Below are 23,105 nucleotides of genomic sequence, written 5' to 3' on the forward strand. Positions count from 1 at the left end.
TTAGAAGTGGACAAATCCCCATCCAGGTGAGTTGGATCACAGGTTGCTGTGGGAGACTAGGGAGGAAATTACAGGGGCTCTGGCCCAGATGTTTAATTCCTCTGTGGCCACAGGGGAGGTGCCAGAGGACTGGGGAACAGGTAATGTGGTTCCACTTTTCAAGAAGGGTGGTAGAGATAAACCAGGGAATTATAGACCAGCAAGTCTCACATCAGTGGTTGGGAAACTATTGGAAAAAAATTCTGAAGGACAGAATCAATCTCCACTTGGAGAGGCAAGGTTTGATCAGGAATAGTCAGCATGGCTTTGTCAGAGGGAGGTCATGTCGAATGAATTTGATTGAATTTCGAGAGGAGGTGACCAGCTGTAGATGAGGGTATGGCATTGATGTAGTTTATATAGATTTCAGCAAAGCCTTTGACAAGGTCCCACATGGAAGACTGATAAAGAAGGTAAAAGCACATGGAATCTAGGGTAACGTGGCAAGTTGGATCCAAAATTGGCTTAGTGATGGGAGTCCAACAGGCGGATTCACCCGAGGAAGAAGCAGTGCTCCGAAAGCTCGTGATTTGAAGCAAACCTGCTGGACTTTAACCTGGTGTTGTAAGACTTCTTACTGTGCTCACCCCACTCCAACGCCGGCATCTCCACATCATTAGTGATGGGAGACAAAGGGTGGGGGCAAATCAGTGGCAGATGGAATTTAACCCTGAAAAGTGTTGTCCAAGGAGTATTCAATGAATGGTAGGACACTAGAAAGTTCAGAGGACCAGAGGGATCTTGGGCTGCTTGTCCACACATCCCTGAAGGCGGCAGGACATACGAGTAGGGTAGTTGGGAAGGCATATGGGATACTTGCCTTTCTCAGTCGTGGCATAGATTATAAGAGCAGCGATGTCGGAGCTGTACAGGACTTTGGTTAGGCCACAGCTGGAGTACGGTGCAGTTCTGGTCACTGCACTATAGGTTGTGATTGCACTAGAGAGTGCGGAGGATAATCACCAGGATGTTGCCTGGGATAGAGCATTTCTACTATGAAGAGAGGCAGGATACGCTCGGGTTGTGTTGTTTTCTTTGGAGCAGAGGGGGCTGAGACGGGACCTGATTAAGCTGGATAACATTATGAAGAGTATAGAACATAGAACAGTACAGCACAGAACAGGCCCTTCGGCCCTCAATGTTGTGCCGAGCCATGATCACCCTACTCAAACCCACGTATCCACCCCTATACCCGTAACCCAACAACCCCCCCCCCCCCCCCCCCCCCCCCCAACCTTACTTTTATTAGGAAACTACGGGCAATTTAGCATGGCCAATCCACCTAACCCGCACATCTTTGGACTGTGGGAGGAAACCGGAGCACCCGGAGGAAACCCACACTCACAGGGGGAGGACGTGCAGACTCCACACAGACAGTGACCCAGCCGGGAATCGAATCTGGGACCCTGGAGCTGTGAAGCATTTATGCTAACCACCATGCTACCCTGCTGCCCCTATGGACAGGGTATATAGAAAGTGGCTGTTCCCTTTAATTAAAAGGTCAATATCAAGAGGGCATAATCTTAAAGTGTAAGGCAGGGGTGTGATTCTCCGGTGTGCCAGCTGAGTTTTCCTGTGTGACGCGCCCCGCCGTCAATGGGATTTTCCGTTCCTGCAATGAGCCAATGGGGTTTCCCTTTGTGGCCGCCTCACAATGTCAGGAAACTCGCGGACATGTGTGGCGGTTGCTGCCGGACAGGAGGATCTTGCCAGAGAATTTCATTGGGCAGATTTAGCGGAGATTTGAGGAAAGACTTTTTCCACCTAGAGAGTGGTGGGAATCTGGAACGCGTGGCCTGGGAGGGTAAAGGCAGGAAGTCGCAATCTTTAAAAAGTACTTGGATGAGCACTTGAAATGCCATAACATTCAATGCTATGGGCCAATGCTGGGAAGTAGGATTACTGTATAGAGCGAGTTATCGGTGCAGGCTTGATGGGCTGAAGGGCCTCTTCAGTACTGTACGATTCTATGATTCCTCGTCGCCTGTTTTTATGTTGTGTTTTGGAGGTGTGATACTGGGGAGTTTAAAACAGAGCTTTATTTACAGCATGCTATCTCTTAATGGCTGTTCTTTGCCTGTGCTAGGATTTATGGCATCATTTCCAGTGAAATCATTAATATAACAAAACTTCACTCAAGGTGATAAGAATGAATGAAAATTCATAACATTTACATCCTCTGGGAGACCAATCAAGAAGATGAACAGTCTCTCTGCATTATTGTATTAAGGATATTAATTACACCTCAATGGTGTATGCCCCTGTTTAAGCTGAATGGGAATGTTGGTTCTATAGTAACACTTATTCAGTTACCAATTTCTCTGGGCACCCAATACAAAACATAATTTTATAATTGGGCCAAGAGGCTACCTAGAATGAGAAGTTGCTCCAAGCTCAGTTATTGCTATCATGAAGTAGACTACTGAGCAATATTCTTATCAAGAGAGTCTGTAGCCTGAATCAGCTAGCTACTTCAAACCATAAACTATTGGTAAACTCTAAATCTTTTCCCCAGTGACAATCTATTTTATTAAAGTAGAAATTTTAGGTAGGGAAGCTGAGTCATTAGCTGCAGCTAATCTCCACTTGTTTACAATCCCCATTGTTTCATATGCTGGTAGCATGGTGCATCTATAAAGAGAGACTGTAGCCCCAAGCAGAGTCTGAGATGGCATTCATTTGCTTGTAGTCTATGTTCCAGGTGAGCTATAAGCCACATTTATTCTGTCGTTTTCTCCTCTAATTGGACATTTTCAATGGACAGAACTGGTGAAGCACCATGTGCTCTCACATTTGAATCACTTTGCTGGGCAATTCTGCCTGGCAGGCTTTTGCATGGGAAGGCTACCATGTCTGGGCCTAAACAATAAATGGACATCTTCTATGCCTCTGAGAGAGAGGGGCCAATTGCGCCGACTTGGTTTGGTTTAACTAACACCATGAAGTGGTTAAATCAAGTGTGCGATTGTCTTTCAAGCATTCCCAGCAAGTCAGTAAAAGAGCAATTTGGCAGATTTTGCTGACTTACAGGATCTGTGGTTTGAATGCTGCCCTCACCACTGGGGGTAGCGGCTTGGTTGGGTGACCTGCACGATTTCCAGCGATTAGAGAAGATAAAGTATGGGTTAAGGGGCTCTTCAGGGGGGTTTGAGGAAAGGTGGGGGAAGTTTTTGACCGTGGGGTCAAAGCACAGTTGGGGTCCTGGCACAGACCCCTGCAGTATCCCACCAGTCACTGCCTGCCAATTGGCAAAGATCCATTTTTGCTTCCTATCTGCTGAGCAGCTTTCTATCCATCTCAAGACACTACCCACAATCCCATGTGCTTTAACTTTATACAGAGTTGTTCATCATCAATCTTGTTCTACACAAACATCAAAAATAACAAACAACTCCAAAGGATTCTTGAGCAACTCGAGTCTTGCTCTCCTCCGCTACTGCACCCCCCCCCCCCCCCCCCCCCCCCCCCCCCCACCCCACACTAACATCAATGGTAGTTCCACAGTACACATGTATAACTCATGTATTGGGAACCCAGAAGCCATTAGCAACATTCAGTTGTGGCCAAACAGCCACCTAAGATGGCGTCCTGCAAAAGACGCTGGGAGAATTGGCCAAGTACAAGCAGGTTGCAGTTTAAATAAACATTGATGAGCAAGCTGCAGCCTAGACATCGCAAGACGCTGGAAAAAGGCCATCTCCAGGCACAACAGTGGGGTACCACAGGGATCGGTGCTGGGACCCCAGTTATTCACAATATATATTAATGATTTAGATGAGGGAACAAAATGCAACATCTCTAAGTTTGCAGATGATACCAACTTAGGTGGGAGGGTGAATTGTGACGAGGATGCAGGGATCCTACAGCAAGATCTGGACAGGTTGGGCATGTGGGCAAACCAATGGCAGATGCAGTATAATTTGGATAAATGTGAGGTTATTCACTTTGGAAGCAAAAACAGGAAGGCAGATTACTACTGAATGGTTGTAAATTGGGAGAGGGGAGTGTGCAGCGGGACCTGCGTGTCCTTGTGCACCATTCGCTGAAGGTAAGCATGCAAGTGCAGCAGACAGTAACGAAGTTTAATGGTATGTTACCCTTCATTGCAAGAGGTTTCGAGTATAGAAGCAGGGATGTGTTGCTGCAATTATACAGTGCCTTGCCAAGGCCACACTTGGAGTATTGTGTACAGTTTTGGTCTCCTTCTCTTGAGGAAGGATGTTCTTGCTCTCGAGGGAGTGCAGTGAAGGTTTACCAGACTGATTCCAGGGATGGCGGGACTGTCATATGAGGAGAGATTGACTAGGTTGGGATTGTTCTCGCTGGAGGTCAGAAGAATGAGTGGGGATCTCATAGAGACTTCGAAAATTCTAACAGGACTAGACAGGGTAGATGCAGGGAAGATGTTACATAGAAGATAGGATAGGTGTATCCAGAACCAGGGGTCACAGCCTGAGGATTCAGGGAAAACCATTTTGGACAGAGATAAGGAGACACTTCTTCACACAAAGAGTGGTGAGCCTGTGGAATTCAATACCACAGGAAGTAGTTGATGCTAAAACATTGAATATATTCAAGAGGCGACTAGATATAGCACTGGGGAGAATGGGATCAAAGGCTATGGGGAGAAAGCAGGATTAAGCTACTGAGTTGGATGATCAGCCAGGATTGTGATAAATGATGGAGCAGGCTCGAAGGGCAAAAGGCCTCCTCCTGCTCCTATCTTCTATGTATCTGTGTAACAAAACTATCCAGTCAAACACACTTGTTTACCAGACACAGTGGCACCTATACTCCTTATTTGGAAAGCCTACATGCCCTAATAACCTGCAGACATGAACGGTGAGTACATACCCAGAGTTCGATGTGGCAGCCCCTGATTGGACTTGACCGAACAGGGTGATCGAATCCTGATCAATTGATTGGCAATGACCCAGAAACTACCTAAAAGGGCGCGAATCCAGGAAGATTAAAAAAGGTGCTGCACCACCTTAGAAACTCTCTGCAGCAGTCAGCAACAGCAACAAAACAATGGTGGTCTTCATCCGCCACCACAAGGAGATCATCACACCACCAACAGAAGGAAGACCAGAGCCAGAGCATCAGACCAGACCAAGGACCAAGCTTAGGAGGACTACAGGAGCCAACACACAGATAAGGGCCAATATCTGTCTGGGTACTTGCTAGTCACTCAAAAGTTAAGGTCTAAGTGTGAACTTTTAGTATTCTGTAGAATAACTGGTGTTGATGGAGTGATTAATTAACTGTAACAATGTGGGAGTGTGAATAATGACTTGCAGTCATTTGTCCACCACACATGGGTTAGAGACCTACTGTCCGCAACACAAGTTATTACTAGTCAATAACAAACTGACCATTTCAAGGAAGTTATCCAAATTCCGTGGTCCAAACTTGTCCTGTTCCACCAAACAGCCGGTTGACAGTCCCTGAGCCTTTGACGTACTGCCTGGAATTGGGGTTACACAGTATTCCTCCAGCTGCCTTTTTCCCAGGATGGAGTGAATAAGATCCTTGTCCATTCTCTCAGCCCATCTTCCTCGTGGCTGGAATGTTTCCACAGTTCTATTTCCAGTTCGATCCTGCACATTTCCATCACCTGCCTCCTACAACAGATGGTGAAAGAAAGTGAGTTCTTTGCGAGAAGGAGTTTTTAAAAAATGAATTGTAAAAGACTGAAGTGGACAAATATTTAATAAGTGCTTTACACGGGGAGTCATATAGGTCGATACCACAGAAATTACCCCTTAAACTACTCAATACAGTGAATACGGGTTTGGTACGTTTCGGCGTGGCCAGTTCGGCGTGGCCAGTTCGGCGTAGCCGATTCGACGGAGGAATTTTTCGGCGGAGGGACGTTTCGGTGTCAAATTAGTTATAGTCGCAAAATGTTTGTGCAGCCCATTTCTTGTATCTTTTCCTTCCAGCCGCCTCAGATATCGTGTTTGTGCACCAAACCGGGTCTCTTAAAGAAAGGCACCAACATTAAACTCTTAAAGAAAGCCGGTGTTACTGAAAGTATTGAAGCAGCTGCCCAGTGATCTACACTGCTGTCTGACTTAACACATTGTGTAAAGTCACAATATCTTCAGTAACACCGGCTGTATAAAGTCAGACCCGGTTTGGTGCTCCGCGGGGGAGCTTATGGACCCCAACTGTCAATTGTGTCAATTTCAGCGGCCGGCTCACTTTGATCCGGAGAGGGAAGCTGCTCTCTCACTGAAGCAATCAGCGGCCGCTGAAATTGACACTGCCCACTGCTCTCTCCCTCCAATCAGAAACATTAAAACTTAAAAGTTGGATTGGAGAGAGAGAGCAGCAGGCAGTGTCAATTTCAGCGGCCGCTGATTGCTTCAGTGAGAGAGCAGCTTCCCTCTCCGGCCGCTGAAATTGACACTGTTTTAATTAGATCCACGATGGGGGTTTTAAATTTATTTAAAAATCTATGCTAGCGCTTCCCATTGAGAGTCTACGGGGGTCTGACCTCTCCCCCGGCCCCCAGTAGACTCTCAATGGGAAGCGGTAGCATAGATTTTAAAATAAATTTCCGTCCCTCCGCCGAAAAACTCCTCCGCCGAATCGGCCACGCCGAAACGTCCCATCCAATCGGCTACGCCAAACTGACCCCGCCGAATCGGCCACGCCGAACTGGCCACGCCGAAACGTCCCATCCTCAGTGAATACAACACCCTTAATTGCTAAATTTATTCCCACTTAGACAAGAAAATAGACTCTCAATCCATCTTAAACAAGAATGGCAGAGAATATTTGCTTTAGAATTATTCTTTGAGAAAGAGATCTCTTGACAGGGCAGCACGGTAGCATTGTGATTAGCACAATTGCTTCACAGCTCTAGGGTCCCAGCTTTGATTCCCGGCTTGGGTCATTCTCTGTGCAGAGGCTGCACATTCTCCCGTGAACGTGTGGGTTTCCTCCGGGTGCTGCGGTTTCCTCCCACAGTCCAAAGATGTACAGGTTAGGTGGATTGGCCATGCTAAATTGCCCTTCGTGTCTAAAATTGCCCTTCGTGCTGGATGGGGTTACTGAGTTATGGGGATATGGTGGAGGTGTGGACTTAGGTAGGGTGCTCTTTCCAAGAGCCGGTGCAGACTCGATGGGCCGAATGGCCTCCTTCTGCACTGGAAATTCTATGATCTATGACACTGCTTTATTGAACAGATCTAACTTTGGTCCAAACCCCTGCCGAAGTTCTGGCTAGATGTCTTCTAAAGCTGTTTTCAATTGGCTTGTTTCAAGTATCCATTGTCCTCAGACAAGTCTGCACTACTTTAAATGCAGTTAATCTCTTTTAACGAACTCACACAGAGCAGGATTGTTTCACTGTGCACACCTTCAGCCAGATCAGAACGCAACTGAAAAAATGCTTTCTCAAAAAGCCTTAGCGCCACCCAGCAATGACATCATCTCACCAAGTTAAAATCTAATTAACTCTCCAGGGAATCCCTTAATCAAAACAAAATTGCATTTGCCTTAGCTAATAACGATGGTTAATTGCACCTCTGGCTCCTAAAACCTTTGTTGTCTTTCAAACCAAGATTCTTTTAAAAAACATGACTTCAGCAGTCAAACACACACTAACGCAGGCTTTTAATCCTTACTTCACCAAATACTTTTAAAAAATTTATTTAATAAATTTAGAGTACCCAATTATTTTTTCCAATTAAGGGGCAATTTAGAGTGGCCAATCTTTTGGGTTGTGGGGGTGAAACCCACGCAGACACGGGGAGAATGTGCAAACTCCACACGGACAGTGACCCAGGGCCGGGATTCGAACCCGGGTCCTCAGCGCCGTAGGCAGCAATGCCAACCACTGTGCCACCGTGCTGCCCTTTCACCAAATACTTATAATCCAATATATCAAAAATCCTACATTCAAAATAAGAAGAATGTGAGGAGAAACATTTTCACCCAGGGTGTGCTGGAAGTCTGGAACTCACTGCCTGAAAGAGTGGCGGAGGCAGAGATCGTCAAAGCATTTACTAGATGTGCACTTGCGATGTCAAGAAATAAAAGGCTATAGGCCAAGTACTGGAAAATGGGATTCAAATACTTAGGTGGTTCTTTTTGACCGGGGCAGTTGTGGTGAACTGAAAGACCTTTTCTGTGCTGTAGATCTCTATGACGTCAAGACGGGCGAGTGTTTTGGGGGGGGGGGGGGGGGGGACACAGCAGCAACCACGTAACATGGTTGATTGGGTCATCCATTTCAGCCTCAATGCCTCAGCTTTAGGGACCCAAAAGAAGCCAGGACTCCCATTCAATAACAATGCAGTTTATGGGTGTAAAGTACAAAGAGGTGTAGAATGATACTCAGCTGTTAGTCCCTCCCAAGACTAAAAAATATGAGTCAAGGATACTGCCTTGGTTCAAATATGAATTCTCTCATTTGACAACACAATTGCAACTCTGCACAACTCCATACCTCTAGAGAAGCGATGGGGAAATAATTCAGGACAATAGTATGGGCAATAATATGAGCAACACGGTAGCATGGTGGTTAGCATAAATGCTTCACAGCTCCAGGGTCCCAGGTTCGATTCCCGGCTGGGTCACTGTCTGTGCGGAGTCTGCACGTCCTCCCCGTGTGTGCGTGGGTTTCCTCCGGGTGTTCCGGTTTCCTCCCACAGTCCAAAGATGTGCGGGTTAGGTGGATTGGCCATGCTAAATTGCCTGTAGTGTCCTAAACAGTAAGGTTAAGGGGGGGGGGGGGTTGTTGGGTTACGGGTATAGGGTGGATACGTGGGTTTGAGTAGGGTGATCATTGTTCGGCACAACATCGAGGGTCGAAGGGCCTGTTCTGTGCTGTTCTAAAAAAATAGTAACGTTTAGTTGAAAAAATCCACATCATTGAATTTTTATGCTACCAACACATACATGTCTCTTTGATATAATAAAAACAAAAACTGCAGGATAAATTCAGCAGATCAAGCATCTGTGGCGAGAAACTGAGTGAATGTTGAGTCTCAATGACCCTTCTACAAAACTGACAGCTCTCTTCACAGCTCTTGAACATTTTAAACATACACTCACTACTCCAACAAAACTTTTCATCTGGATGCAAGTCACATACTTGTTAGCTGAATTGGTGCAGCAGGTTATTCAAGAAACCAGTGTACTGCTATAATCGGTAAACTTTGCATATCACATCAAAATCTAGCAAATCATTCCTTTCCTGTTTACAGCAAGGTAAAACACTAAACAAAAAGCATCAAGAAGCTGTGCACAATCCAATGTACAAGCTGTTACACAATTTGCTTCAGAAAGATATGATCTTCATTCACAATTTCTCCCTCGCTCCTTCACAGGATTTAGGAGGGGTAGGCCATATGGCCCTTTAAACCTGCAAAACCATTCAATAAGATTATAGCTGATCTGAAAATGGTCTCCAATCGACTTTCCTATCTGTACCCCAGTATCAATATTCTGATCATGAATCAACATATAGCCATACTAACTCCAGCACTGCGTTAATCGGAGGCCTGGGAAAGGGCTGTTTTCCAAAAGGAAGTAGTGCATCATTTGAGCAGATTTTCTTTACTGTATCTCAAAGGGTAACTTTGTTTGTAAAAAGGGAAGGCTGCCATGCTTTCCAGCTAAAATTAGGAGCTTACCAGTCTCTTTGCCCACAATGGAAGTTTCCCATTCGTCTTCAGGAGCACAGCATTTTCAGTCTTATCTGCAAGATTGTGCAACAAAAATGGTAGAAAAATATTTTTCAGCACTCAAAGGTTGTAATAACATTTGAAACCAAGGAAAATACAGGGATGTGAGGAAAGCATGGAGCAGTAGGATTGCGTTTGGATTGCTCTAATAAAGAGCTGGCATCCCTACGACAGGAAGTGGATGAAACATTTCTTGTATTGTCAACTCTATGGTTGTATCATGTGTTCTTAGGATTCTTCACAGAATAAGGGAGGCATTCAAAGACGGATAGCAAGTGTTTCTATGGCTATTTAAAGAAGAAAAGTAAGCGTAGATACGATAGAAAGGAGAATCTGTGGAATTAATAATGGAAAATTAAGAGATAGGAGAACATGCATTTTGCATTGGTAATTTATTCATGGGGTGTGGGCCTTGCTGGCTGGGCCAGCACTTACTGCCCTTGAACAAAGTAGCTTGCCTTGCCATCTCATTTCAAAGGGTATTGAAGAGTCAACCACATCACTGTGGGCATTGAGTCAAAGGCCAGACCAGGTTAAGGATGGTAAATTTCCTTCCCTAAAACAGACATTAGTGAACCAGATGGGCTTTTACGACAACTTTCAATGGTTTCATGGCCATCAGACTTCTAATTCCATATTTTTATCATATTCAATTTTCACCATTGGCCATGGTGGGGTCTCTGGATTATTAGTCCAGTGACAATATCACTATACCACTGCTTCTCGATCATTCGGCCCTCGATCATTGCTCGGCACAACATCGAGGGCCGAAGGGCCTGTTCTGTGCTGTACTGTTCTAATTCTAATTCTCCATCACTATAGAGAAATCAAGTAACATCCCAGAAATAGCTGTAAATCAGGAAATGGAAGGGAGGGAAGGGCTCAAGGAAATCAGAATGACCGGAGAAGTGGTACAGAGCAAATTATTGGACTTCTGGACTGACAGGTTCCCGAGACTTATGGCTGGAGAAGTAATAATAGGAAACAAAGAAATGGCAGAGGAACTGAATAGTTACTTTGCATCAGTCTTCACGGTGGAAGATACCAGTGGGATGCCAGAGCTCCAGGAGAATCAGGGGGCACAGGTGAGTGCAGCGGCCATCACCAAGAAGGTGGTTCTGGGGAAATTGAAACATCTGAAGGTGGATAAATCATCTGGACTGGATGGACTACACCCTTGGGTTCTAAAAGAGATAGCCGAGGAGATTGTGGAGGCATTGGTGGTGATCTTTCAGGAATCACTGGTGGCAGTGAGGGTCCCAGAGGACTGGAAAGTGGCTAATGTAACACCGCTGTTTAAGAAGGGAGGCAGGCAGAAGGCGGGAAATTATAGGTCGGTTAGCCTGACTTTGATCATTGGTAAGACTTTAGAGTCCATTATTAAAGATGAAATCGCGGAGTAATTGAAAGTGCACGATGAGTCAGCACGGCTTCGTCAAGGGGAGGTCATGTCTGTTAGAGTTCTTTGAGGAAGTAACAAGGAAGTTAGACAAAGGAGAACCAGTGGACGTGATTTATTTAGATTTCCAGAAGGCCTTTGACAAGGTGCCACATAGGAGACTGTTAAATAAGTTAAGAGCCCATTGTGTTAATGGTAAGATCCTGGCATGGATAGAGGATTGGCTGACTGGCAGAAGGCAGAGAGTAGAGATAAAGGGGTCTTTTTCAGGAAGGCAGCCGGTGACTAGTGGTGTGTTTCAGGGGTCGGTGCTGGGAGCACAACTTTTCACAATATAATAAAGATCTGGAAGAACGAACTGAAGGGACTGTTGCTAAGTTTGCAGATGATACAAAGATCCTTAGAGGGATAACGTGGAGATGCCGGCGTTGGACTGGGGTGAGCATAGTAAGAGGTCTTACAACACAAGGTTAAAGTCCAACAGGTTTATTTCAAACACTTTCAGAGCATTGCTCCTTCAGTTGAATGTTTAGAGCGATACGTAGTATTGAGGGAGCAGGAGGGCTGCAGAAGGACTTGGACAGGCTAGGAGAGTGGGCAAAGAAGTGGAAAATGGAATACAATGTGGAAAAATGTGAGGTTATGCACTTTGGAAGGAGGAATGGAGGTATAGACTGTTTTCTAAATGGGGAAATGCTTAGGAAATCAGAAGCACAAAAGGACTTGCGAGTCCTTGGTCAAGATTCTCTTAAGGTTAACGTGCAGGTTCAGTCTGCAATTAGGAAGGCAAATGCAATGTTAACATTCATGTCGGGAGGGCTAGAATACAAGACGGGGATGTACTTCTGAGGCTATACAAGACTCTGGTCAGACCCCATTTGGAGTATTGTGAGCAGTTTTGGGCCCCGTATCTAAGGAAGGATGTGCTGGGGCCTTGGAAAGGGTCCAGAGGAGGTTCACAAGAATGATCCCTGGAATGAAGAGTTTGTCGTATCAGGAACGGTTTGCTAAATTTGCTGATGACACAAAGATCATAGGAACCCCGTCTGCCCTCTCAGGTGGGAAATAAAAATCACATGACTATTTCAAAGAGGAGCACAGTGCCTTGGCTGATGTTTATCCCTTAAATCAAAACCAGAAAAACAGATTATCTGGTCATTACCACATTGTTTGTTCAAGCTTGCAGTGCGAAATTAGCCACTACATTTCCCACATTACAACATACATTAAAAGTACTGAATTAGTTCTAATGCAGTTAGGGATATCGTGTGGTCAAGAAAGGTGTAATACAAATATTAAAATATGAAGCCTTTGAGGTATTCACTTTGGAGAGGGTACATATCCATGTACTGTATAGTACATACACAGCAGCCCCTACCTCTGTCCATCTGCTCTTTTAGAGGGGTCTGGAACGACTCATCCTCTGCATCCTCCTCGCTCATATCATCTTCCTGATCCTCTGAAGTTAACTTTCGCACCATAAAGGTCTCTCTCCTAGAACAAAGATTAAATATTGAAAATAAAGCCTTTCTATCCACAGGATACATAGAATCCCTAGTGCAGAAGGATGCCATTTGGCCAATCAAGTCTGCACCGACCTTCTGTGATGGAGAATTAGAATTAGAACAGTACAGCACAGAACAGGCCCTTCGGCCCTCGATGTTGTGCCCAAAGCCACTTCCCTGCTCTATCCCTAGATATCCCTGGACACCAACGGGTAATGTAGCATGCCCAATCCACCTAACCTACACATCTTTGGACTGTGGGAGGAAACCGGAGCACCCGGAGGAAACCCACGCAGACACAAGGGGAAAGTGCAAACTCCACACAATCACCCGAGGCCAGAATTGAACACAGGTCACTGGAGCGGTGAGGCAGCAGTGTTAACCATTGTGCCACCCCTTAGAAGACATCTAGCAGCTCAACACTGGGCATATATGAAGCACTGTGGATCATCAGCAGCAATAAAATTGCATTCAACCACAATCTGTAACCACATTCATGGTCCTGCACATCTCCCACTCTACCATTACGTGAATAGTGGTGGACAAGGACGGAATTGAACTCGGGTCCCTGGCGCTGTGAGGCTGCAGTGCTAAGCACTGTGCTACCATGCCACCTCCATGTGGGATTTACTAATCTTATCAATTTTGCAACCACAAGGGCATTCCAAAAAAGGCCTAAATGCTGCACTGGGTATACAGCTATACAAATGCACATGGTGGCATATGGAGAATACCAAAGCACCATGTGTGCAGCGTTATAGCAGCAGTATGTAGTTCAGAGTCCTAACTTTGTCAGCTATTCCTCAGTGGGTAGCACCTTTACACGCTGAAGACTGGAGAATAAAACGAAGACTGACACTTCGGTGTTCCGCACAGATGAAGGTTTTGTCTTTCAGGCAAGATATTACATTGACGCCTCATATGTCCTCTCATGTGAAACAAGTGAATCCATAACATTTTTTTTTTTTTTTAAAAGGAGACAGTTCCTCCTGGATTGGATTGGATTTGTTTATTGTCACGTGTACCGAGGTACAGTGAAAAGTATTTTTCTGCGAGCAGCTCAACAGATCATAAGTACATGGGAAGAAAAGAGAATAAAAGAAAATACATAATAGGGCAACACAACATATACAATGTAACTACATAAGCACTGGCATCAGATGAAGCATACAGGGTATAGTGTTAATGAGGTCAGTCCATAAAGGGGTCATGACAATTCTTAATCCTCCAAGCATCATAAACATGATATCTGATTATCACAGGTGGGAGATTATCTGTGGGAGATTGTTATGCATAAATTGGCTGCATTAAAACAGTGGCTATGCCTTAAGAATACTCGATTGATTGTAAAGTGCATTGGAATACCCTGAGGCCATGAAAGGCACTATACAAACAAGCCTTTTTTTACTTTTGTCATCGAGATCGGATTGAACCCACACTAATAAATATATGGATACATACCTGGGATAACATCCCAATCACTTCAAGTCTTTGCCTACTAATAATTAATCCCTAAGCGAGGGGAAACAAGTTTTTCCTGTCTACCCCCAGAATTATACCCAAAATTCCAGGTGAACCAGCATTCGATATGTGCAAGTATTTGAAAACTCATTGCACTGTGTGCTACAGGACTGGGTTATCAAATTTCGTATCTTGAAATAAGGACTTGTAAATTTAAAAAAGAGCTGTCCGATTTTTTAAATGCCAATATCTGAAGTACGTGCAAGTCAGAGAGCAGTTCTAATAAATATACCTGATTGGTGCAGGTGCCTTGGTTGGTGGTATCTTGTCCTTTTTAGCAACCTGTTTAATTTCAGAGAGACGATGTCTCATGCAATTTGTCAACTGAGAGTCCAAGCGCCACATGAAAATGCAACTGTGGGTTAGAAAATTGAATAAGAAAAATCTTGGAATATTCAGTAAAAGTACCAATTATTACTTTAATAATATTGCAGTCAAGATTAGAAAGTGTCACAATATTGAGTTGCTAGGTGGTTATGAAAGTTAATTTTCTTCATAGCATTTGTATGGAACAGAAATTTAGTCTGACATACAAGAACTATGATAAATACACTTAGTAGTTGAGAAGAAGAATGAGAGGATCCAGAGGAATTGTGATAATGGCTATGACAAATGGAAGCCCATATGTTAATGGCACTACACAAACCTCAGTAATATTGTCATTTGAATTGCTGTAGAATAAGACAGAACTTTGCTTCCCAATGTGATGAAGACTATATCAGCGTGACAGATTAATGATGGAGGTAAAATAAAAGACAGGGAGGATGTGTTTTCTCAGACACATATTTCACAGTGGAAACATGCCACGACTAAAGACAGCACTTCAGCCTCCCAATTGTCAGGTTATTGTTGAGTGGCTGTGGAAGAAGTTACACATTGCACATGCGCCTGACATGTTGACCTACAAAGATTAGGGCCTTTCAATAGCTATTTACAACCAAAACACAAGTCACCTGGATTGCCTCCCAAAAGTAAATGCCAGATAGCCCAGTAGAAAGTACTCACCTGTCTCCTGAAACTGTGATTAGATACTTGCAGTCATTGCTAAATTTCATGCCTGTTACAATTTCTAGGATGGAATAAAATAAAAATTTGTTTTACAATCTTTGTATATTTTTTGGTAATCAGTCTGCATCATTACTGAATTCAAACTACATGCAACAGTTTATGGTTTCTGAAGATCTAGAGACATCACATTAAAGTTCAGTGCAGACAGTCGCAAATTGCTCCTTGAATTTTATTCATTTTTAAACACAATTCCATCAGATTTCAAAATGAAGCACTATCTTTACAATCTGCAGGGACACACCACTTAGTTATGGATCTGGGGCAGGACTTTCCACATAACCCGCTGTGTGTTTCACGGTGAAGGCCTGCCACGGACCAGCGGTGGGGTCTTCTGGTCCTGCTGTTGTCAATGGGGATTCCCGCTGAATGCAGCTCTCACCACCGGAATAACATTGGCGGGACTGGAATATCCCGCCAGCGTGAATGGCTGGAAAATTCAGACCCTGGACTTCAATACTTGAACAATGCTGGATTTCTCAGGATAAAACATGTAAACCAAAATAAAATCTCAGGTCAGATTTAAATGAGAAAACCTGCCAATTGCTGTGGTAGGCAGAGATTTTACTTCCTGATGAGCAGTTTATAAATCCTAAATTGAATCCTCAATCACATCCTAAACAAAAAGCTCAGTGGCGGGCATGTTACTTACCCACAGAAAAATCCCCTCTGAGCACTCTCCCAAGGAAAGTGGTCAGTTCAGATTTCGAGACCCAAAATGAATGCAATCATAGAACTTACAGTGCAGGTTCCCAGTAGGCCCATTGAGTCTGCACCAGCCCTTGGAAAGAACACCCTACCTAAGCCCACACCTTCACTCTATCCCCATAACCCTACCTAACTTTTTTTTTTGGACACTAAGGGCAATTTATCTTGGCCAATCCACCTAACCTCTACATCTTTGGACAGTGGGCGGAAACCGGAGCACCCGGGAGGAAACCCAAGCAGATACTGGGAGAATGTTGCAATCCCTGAGGCACGAGTATACCCAATGCTGTTAATGCTGTCCAGGATTTTGATCTAGCAACAGTGAAGAACAACAATGTATTTCCAAGACAGGATGGTGAGTGACTTTGGAACAGAACTTCCAGGTGCTGGTGTTCCCATGTGTTTACTGCCCATGTCCTTCTAGATGGTAGCATCTGTGGTTTGGAAGGTGCCTTAGGAGCCATGGAGAGTTGCTGCAGTGCACCTTTCAGATCAGGGATTTTCAAATTCCAGTCCCGACCGGTGGGTGGGTCACGGGCGGGTGTCAGAAGGGCTGCAGAGCTAAGGATCGTGGTGTTCCCATCAGCCGCTAATGCAGCATTTCCCAACATCAGTATTCTGAAGCCTGCAGGGAAAACCTTGCATAAAATGTCAATTCAGTCCTTACCAGACACTGGGCATGCACTGCGTTTAAATGGCATATTACATGAATGCAAATTACTTGAATGCAATCGGACAAGTGAGCTGAAATTCCACGTGTAGTTAAGGAGAGTGCAGTTTCCTGTCTTGTGTACCCTGTCCTGGGTGCGTGTGGTGAGATTAAAAGTTGGGAGAGGCTCAGCAGCAGCAGCAACCTGGTTGACTATGTTTAGTTTATTTTAATTTATTTTTAAGTTCTCTTGTTGTATACTGGGTTTGGGGGGGGGGGGGGGGGGGGTGAGATACATGCGTTGCTACGGTCTTGGGGTGTTACAGTTATTATGGTGTTTTATTGTTGCTTTTCATTGTTTGTTGTTATATTTTCTGTAAAAAATTTCAATAAAAATTATTTTTTTTTTTAAAAGTTGGGAGAGGCAAAGTTTATTATTTTTTCATGTGGTCCACCCACCGAGCAAGTTTAATGTGCCTGGAATGCGTTACCAAGGGTGGTTGTGGAAGCAGATACTAAAACCCGTTCTCCACCTCTAGCTCTCCCAACTCTTCAAACATCCCGACCACCTCCCACACAAACAGATCCCTAGCCTAACCCCACCGCGTTCCCCGGTGCAGACCAAAACACCCAGAATTAACGTTGTTTGTGCACACTGTAGGAGCCCTATACAACAACCTAACCCAATCTAAGAATTCCTGCCCAAACCCAAACTGTCCCAACATCTCAAAAAAGAAATAGGCCCACTCAACCTGGTCAAACGCTTTCTCCGCATCCAAAGACATGATCACCTCCATTTCCTGGCCCTGTGGGGTCATCGGGATCACATTCAATCGCCTTCTAATGTTCGCTGACAGCTACCACCCCTTCACAAACCCTATCACCCCCGGCACACAGACCTCTACACATTGCCAGCACATTCGGCAACCTTTTTTAAAATAAGCCCCCCCCCCCCCAACTTACTGACTGACTCATTATATATCCCAATTCAGTGCCAAACTTTTAAAAACACTCTGAACCTGTCTGGACCCGGTCCAGGACTCCATGGAACCCATGCGCCCCATTACATCCTCCAGTCCGATCAGGGCACCAACCCTTGCATCTTCCCCTTCCGGTAATTCCAGTCTAATATCCAACCACCCCGAAGTGTACAACTTACGGTAAAAGGCCTCAAAAACCCTGTTAACCTCCCCCGACTCAGTCAAATTTTTCATCCGACTAATTTCCCTTGCCGCCACCTGCCGCCTCAACTGATGCACAAGCATCCCGATAGTCCAGGGGTGGGCAAACTTTTCCGTGCAAGGGCCACATTCAGAAATTCACAATTTTAAAGGGCCGCATAGTACATTAAGTAAAATAATTACTTCACCCGGTTATGATTCTGGGCGCCTCATATAGAACATAGAACAGTACAGCACAGAACAGGCCCTTCGGCCCTCGATGTTGTGCCGAGCAATGATCACCCTACTCAAGTCAACGTATCCACCCTATACCAGTAAGTAACCCAACAGCCCCCCCCCCCCCCCCCCCCATTAACCTTAAAAAAAAAAAATTTTTTTTTTTTAAATTTAAAATTTTTTTTTTAATGACTTGGTGGGCCGCATAAAGACCTTTGGCGGGCCGCATGCGCACCACTGCGATAGTCTTTCCCCCCATATTCATACATCATCCCTGACCCGGCCACTGCCTTTCCCATAGACATAAACTCATACCATCTGGAGCTTCTTCCGCCCCTTTAGCAACGCCTCCTCAGGGGCTGCCGAGTACCTCCGATCCACCTCCAAAACGGCCTCCACTAATCTTTGATGTTTCCCTTTCTCTCCATGCGCCTGGATTGAAATAAACTCCCCTCTGATCACCGCCTTCAGTGCTTCCCACACTACCGGGGCTGAAACTTCGTCCGTCCTATTTAGCTCCACATAGGGGTGGCTATACGAAACTATCATTTCGCAGATCCCCTTATCAGACAACAGCTACACATCTAGCCTCCACTGCAGCCGCTGGGAACCCTTCCTTTCCACACGCAGGTCTACCAGATGCAGCTAGTGATTGGACACCACAATCGCCAAATATTCCATCCCAACAACCCCCATCAGCAACGTCTTGTCAGGCACAAAAATAAAGACACCCGGTGTACAGGCCCAAAGAACAAAAATTCCTTTGCCCTCGGCCTCCACCCCTCCCATTCGCTACATAAACCCCAGCAATCTCTTTGCCATTACCAACACCTTTAGGAACTTAGGGTACGACTGATCTCCCTTAAGATCAAGAACCATATGTAAATCCTTCTCCTTCTCCCCCAGTTCCGGATTCTTCACTAACACTAATTCTGCATCGTTCTAGTTGGGGGGTGATATAATTCACCAGTAACAGGCGGCACGGTGGTGCAGTGGTTAGCACTGCTGCCTCACAATTTCACAGGTTCAATCCCAGGCCTGGGTCACTGTCTGTGCGTAGCTTGCACATTTTCCCGTGTACGAGTGGGCCTCATCGTCACAACACAAAGATGTGCAGGATAGGTGGATTGGATATGCTAAATTGTCCCTTTTTGGGGGAAAAAATGAATTTGGTACTTTAAAATTCATTAAAAAAAATTCACCAGCACCCTCTAATCTCCCGCTCACCATAACATATTTGCCTGCAGGATCCGCTAACAATATTACCTGCCGAGAATGCATCCTAGCCACATACTTGGTGGCCTGTGTTCCCTGAATTCCTTCAGGCAGCCCCATGATCCTGAGAATCTGCCTCCTCAAGCGATTCTCCAGGTCATCCATCTTCTCCCACTAACTGAAGGGCATCCCAGATCGGCTATGCCACCCTAGCCAAGTCTTCTGAAGCCACCTTCCTCCGCTTCTGGAATTCAGCTGTCAAAAACTCACTTTGTTCCGTTGATCATTGTGTGGGCAACGACGTCAGAGCTCTCGGCCATCTTTTCCTCTGTCTCACCTTGAGTCTCCTCCTGGTCTGACTGCTGCCCTTTGTTTGTTGCACTCATCGTTTGGTAGGTCTTAAACATTCCCCACCGAAACAGGATCACTCGTTCTCAATGTTCCTTCGTTTCCCATCTGTGTAACACTCCACAAAATGGGGGGGGAAGAGGGACCAAAAAAAATCCAACCCTGGGCAGCAGCCACCTAATGTGCTCATTCCATGACCACCACCGGAAGTCCCAAATATCATTTGTTAATAGTTATATGGCGTTTGCCATTTTTAAACACTAAATCACAATACTTAGCAACATGCAGATTCTTCTTAAAACAAATGCGTAAAAATATGCAGAAAAATTCACCTATACAATTAGATTTTATTTTGAAGCTATCCCACAACCTTGAAGAATCTCATTATTCAAAATGCTCACATTTACTGATTAGGTAGACAGGATGCAAAATATTGATTTCCCTATGGTGGGATGAGATACAGAGATGAAAATAAATGGTGTGTTGAGTCTCACGCTAGCCTATGGCTGGTTCATACTTCTCATAACTTTGCATTCCATTAATACTCATTATCTTGAAGTTGAGGCTTTACGTTAAAGTCAGCAGTGCACGAGAATCATGCTGCCCTCAGTTCACATTGGTTTAAGATGGCATGATCCAGTCTGCATTGTACAATTATGTCATTCAACTGAACAGCATGGGAGCAGGAGAACAACATTTGCATGGAGGCTGAGCTGCAGCAAAGACGAGTCAGCAGTGGGGGTGGGGACACATGGAGTGTAACTGGGAGACAGGAGGAGTGAAGGAAGAATGGAAGAGGTATCCAAGAGATGGCAGAGGCTGGGGTCATGGGTATGGAATACTGAAGTGGGAGGGCCTGGGGTCCTGAGTGCGGATGGGGCAGTCAGTCAAGGTAAGAAAATGAGGGGTCTAAAGGGCGGTGCTTCAAGGGCGGCACCATTTCAAGCTGCTGGCTGGCAAAGAGTTCACCGACAACATTTCAATTATCCTCGCTGCATGAGATCTCGGACAATCTCTTTTAAAATTCATGGCCCGAAAATTCAGCCATGTCTCAGAGTGGTGAGTACAACATTGGAGAACATTCAATAAATACGGAAGGGAAAAAAGCACTTTCTTCCACAATAAAATAAATGCCCACAACTCTCCTGTAAGTATCAATGTGTGCCAACCATGAGATTTCCAGTATATTTAGCCCTGACTAAGTTAGTCTTGACAAATAACAATGATACACACGTGAATAAAGTGAAGCCACTATGTGAAATAGTTATAAAGAAAATTTAAATTTGAAAAAAACCCCGTGCCACCTTTGTGCTTTAAGAAAGTCTTCTGTAGCTAGGCAGGAAGGTTTTGACCACTATGTAGAGCCTCCCTGTTTGACCACAGATGTTTTTAACAGCCCATCTGTAGCTGCAGCTTTTTCAGCAGGTTCAAAAACATCTTCTGCAGCATCACACACCACCAGCACTTTTTGGAAATTGTAATAGCTTGGAAAATTGGAAGATCGTAGAAACACGGCTTCCAGTTCCACTTTCAGGGATGGCATGCTCCCAACAAAAAGCCACACTCACTCTCTGGGCAGGCCAATTTTAGTTACTGGGTTTAAGGAACAAATACGTAGAAAAAAATCCAACACAAGATCAATTGTAAAAATTAAATAATTCTTGTTTATAGGTTGCCAAACCTGAATGCCCAAACATGCTGGCTACACATTCTCCAGTGTAGAAGTCGAAGATGGAAATAGTCTTGTCAGAACAACTAGTGGCTACAAACGTTCCAGAGGGATCCATCTGAACCTAGAAATCAAAGCAGAGAAACCAATACTAGGTACCTCAACTAAAGTGTGAAATAGCTGCAAGGAAATTCTCAATGTTTAAAAAAAAACACGTTACTAAAAAAAATTCAAAAGCCATTCATGCAATAAAATGCAGGCAGTATACAAGTACGGGCAGCATGGTGGTACAGTAGTTAGCACTGCTGCCTCACAACTCCAGGGTCCCGAAGTTCGATTCTGACCGTGGGAGATTGTGGAATTTACACGTTCTTCCCGTGTCTGTGTGTGTTTCCTACCACAGTCCAAAGATGTGCAGGTTAGGTGGATTGGCCATGCTAAATTGCTCCTTAGTTTCCAAAAAAAAAGTTAGGTGGGGTTACTGGGTTACGGAGATAGAGTACAGGCCTGGGCTTAAGTAGGGTGCTTGTTCCAAGGGCCGGTGCAGACTCGATGGGCCGAATGGCCTCATACTGCACTGTAAATTCTATGATTCTGAAGTTAACTGTCACTTGAAGATCAAGAAAATGTTGTTTTCCACGTTAACATTCTCTTTAACGGCAGCACGGTGGCGCAGTGGGTTAGCCCTACAGCCTCACGGCGCCGAGGTCCCAGGTTCGATCCCGGCTCTGGGTCACTGTCCGTGTGGAGTTTGCACGTTCTCCCCGTGTTTGCGTGGGTTTCGCCCCCACAACCCAAAGATGTGCAGGCTAGGTGGATTGACCATGCTAAATTGCCCCTTAATTGGAAAAAATGAATTGGGTACTCTAAATTTAAAAAAAAAGAAAAAAAAAACACTCTCTTTAAACCTTTCAACTGCTATTGAAACCAATTTTATGTACATTTTGCTTGCATTCAAAGACTTCCATTAGTCAAACTGCAGAGGGCAGCCCAGCTCAATCTTTGGTTCAATTCGCCAAAAATACCTCAAGCAATCATTTACTTTGAATCAATTAGGTGGGATGGGAGCGGTCAGATGTTGCAGGGAAATAAGCTGCACACAAAGACATGAACCTAGAAAACTGAACTACCTGTGGCCAGATGAGCTGATCAGAACAGATGTACAGAACATGTGGAGCTGTGAAAATGACAAATGAAGATATCTTAGTTGACGGAGCAACGCAGTGGCGCAGGGTTAGCACTGCTGCCTCACGGTGCCAAGGACCCAGGTTTAATCCAGTCCTGGCTCACTGTCCGTGTGGAGTTTACACATTCTCCCAGTGTCTGTAGATCTCACCCCCACATTCTCCCCGCATATGTGTGTGTCTCACCCCCACAACCTCCCCTTGTCAGTGTGGGTCTCACCCCCACAATCCAAAAAGATATGCAGAGTAGATAAATTGCCCATGCTAAATTGTCCCTTAATTGGAAAAAAGGACTGGGTGCTCTAAAATGTTATTAAAACAAAAGATAGCTTAGTTGTATAAACTGAGGGTGCAGATCGCAAACTGCACTGGAACAACATTGTGGCGTTGAAATGTGCCATTACTTGCAGCTGCCTTTTAAATTTGGTGGGGGTGATCCCCAAAGTGCTGCACACTCCAGTAGAATCCCATCCTAATTTATTAAAGTCTGCAATACAATAAACTTGCAGATTTAGATAATACCTTTCATACAAAGTGTGTCCCAAGACACTTCACAGGACTGTTGTCAGAGGTAGGTTTTCTTTTTCATTTAAAAAAAAGAATACCCAATTAATTTTTTCCAATTAAGGGGCAATTTATCACCTACACTGCACATCTTTGGGTTGTGGGGGCGAAAGCCACGCAAACACGGGGAGAATGTGCAAA

General features: G+C 44.8%; 1 protein-coding gene across 1 annotated transcript in view; it reads right to left on the minus strand.

Moving 5' to 3' along the window:
* Positions 1 to 23,105, minus strand: part of LOC119957790 (mitogen-activated protein kinase-binding protein 1-like) — a 107,880-nt gene that overhangs the window by 23,572 nt on the left and 61,203 nt on the right. Inside the window, exons 17-22 of the mRNA XM_038785880.1 lie at positions 21,229 to 21,340; positions 15,171 to 15,234; positions 14,398 to 14,520; positions 12,518 to 12,633; positions 9,690 to 9,754; positions 5,415 to 5,663 (exon numbers count right to left, since the gene is read on the minus strand). Of these exons, the coding sequence (XP_038641808.1) occupies positions 5,415 to 5,663; positions 9,690 to 9,754; positions 12,518 to 12,633; positions 14,398 to 14,520; positions 15,171 to 15,234; positions 21,229 to 21,340 (729 nt within the window). The remainder of the gene's footprint in view (positions 1 to 5,414; positions 5,664 to 9,689; positions 9,755 to 12,517; positions 12,634 to 14,397; positions 14,521 to 15,170; positions 15,235 to 21,228; positions 21,341 to 23,105) is intronic.

This window comes from Scyliorhinus canicula, chromosome 27 (assembly GCF_902713615.1).
Source record: "Scyliorhinus canicula chromosome 27, sScyCan1.1, whole genome shotgun sequence".
Taxonomy (NCBI): domain Eukaryota; kingdom Metazoa; phylum Chordata; class Chondrichthyes; order Carcharhiniformes; family Scyliorhinidae; genus Scyliorhinus; species Scyliorhinus canicula.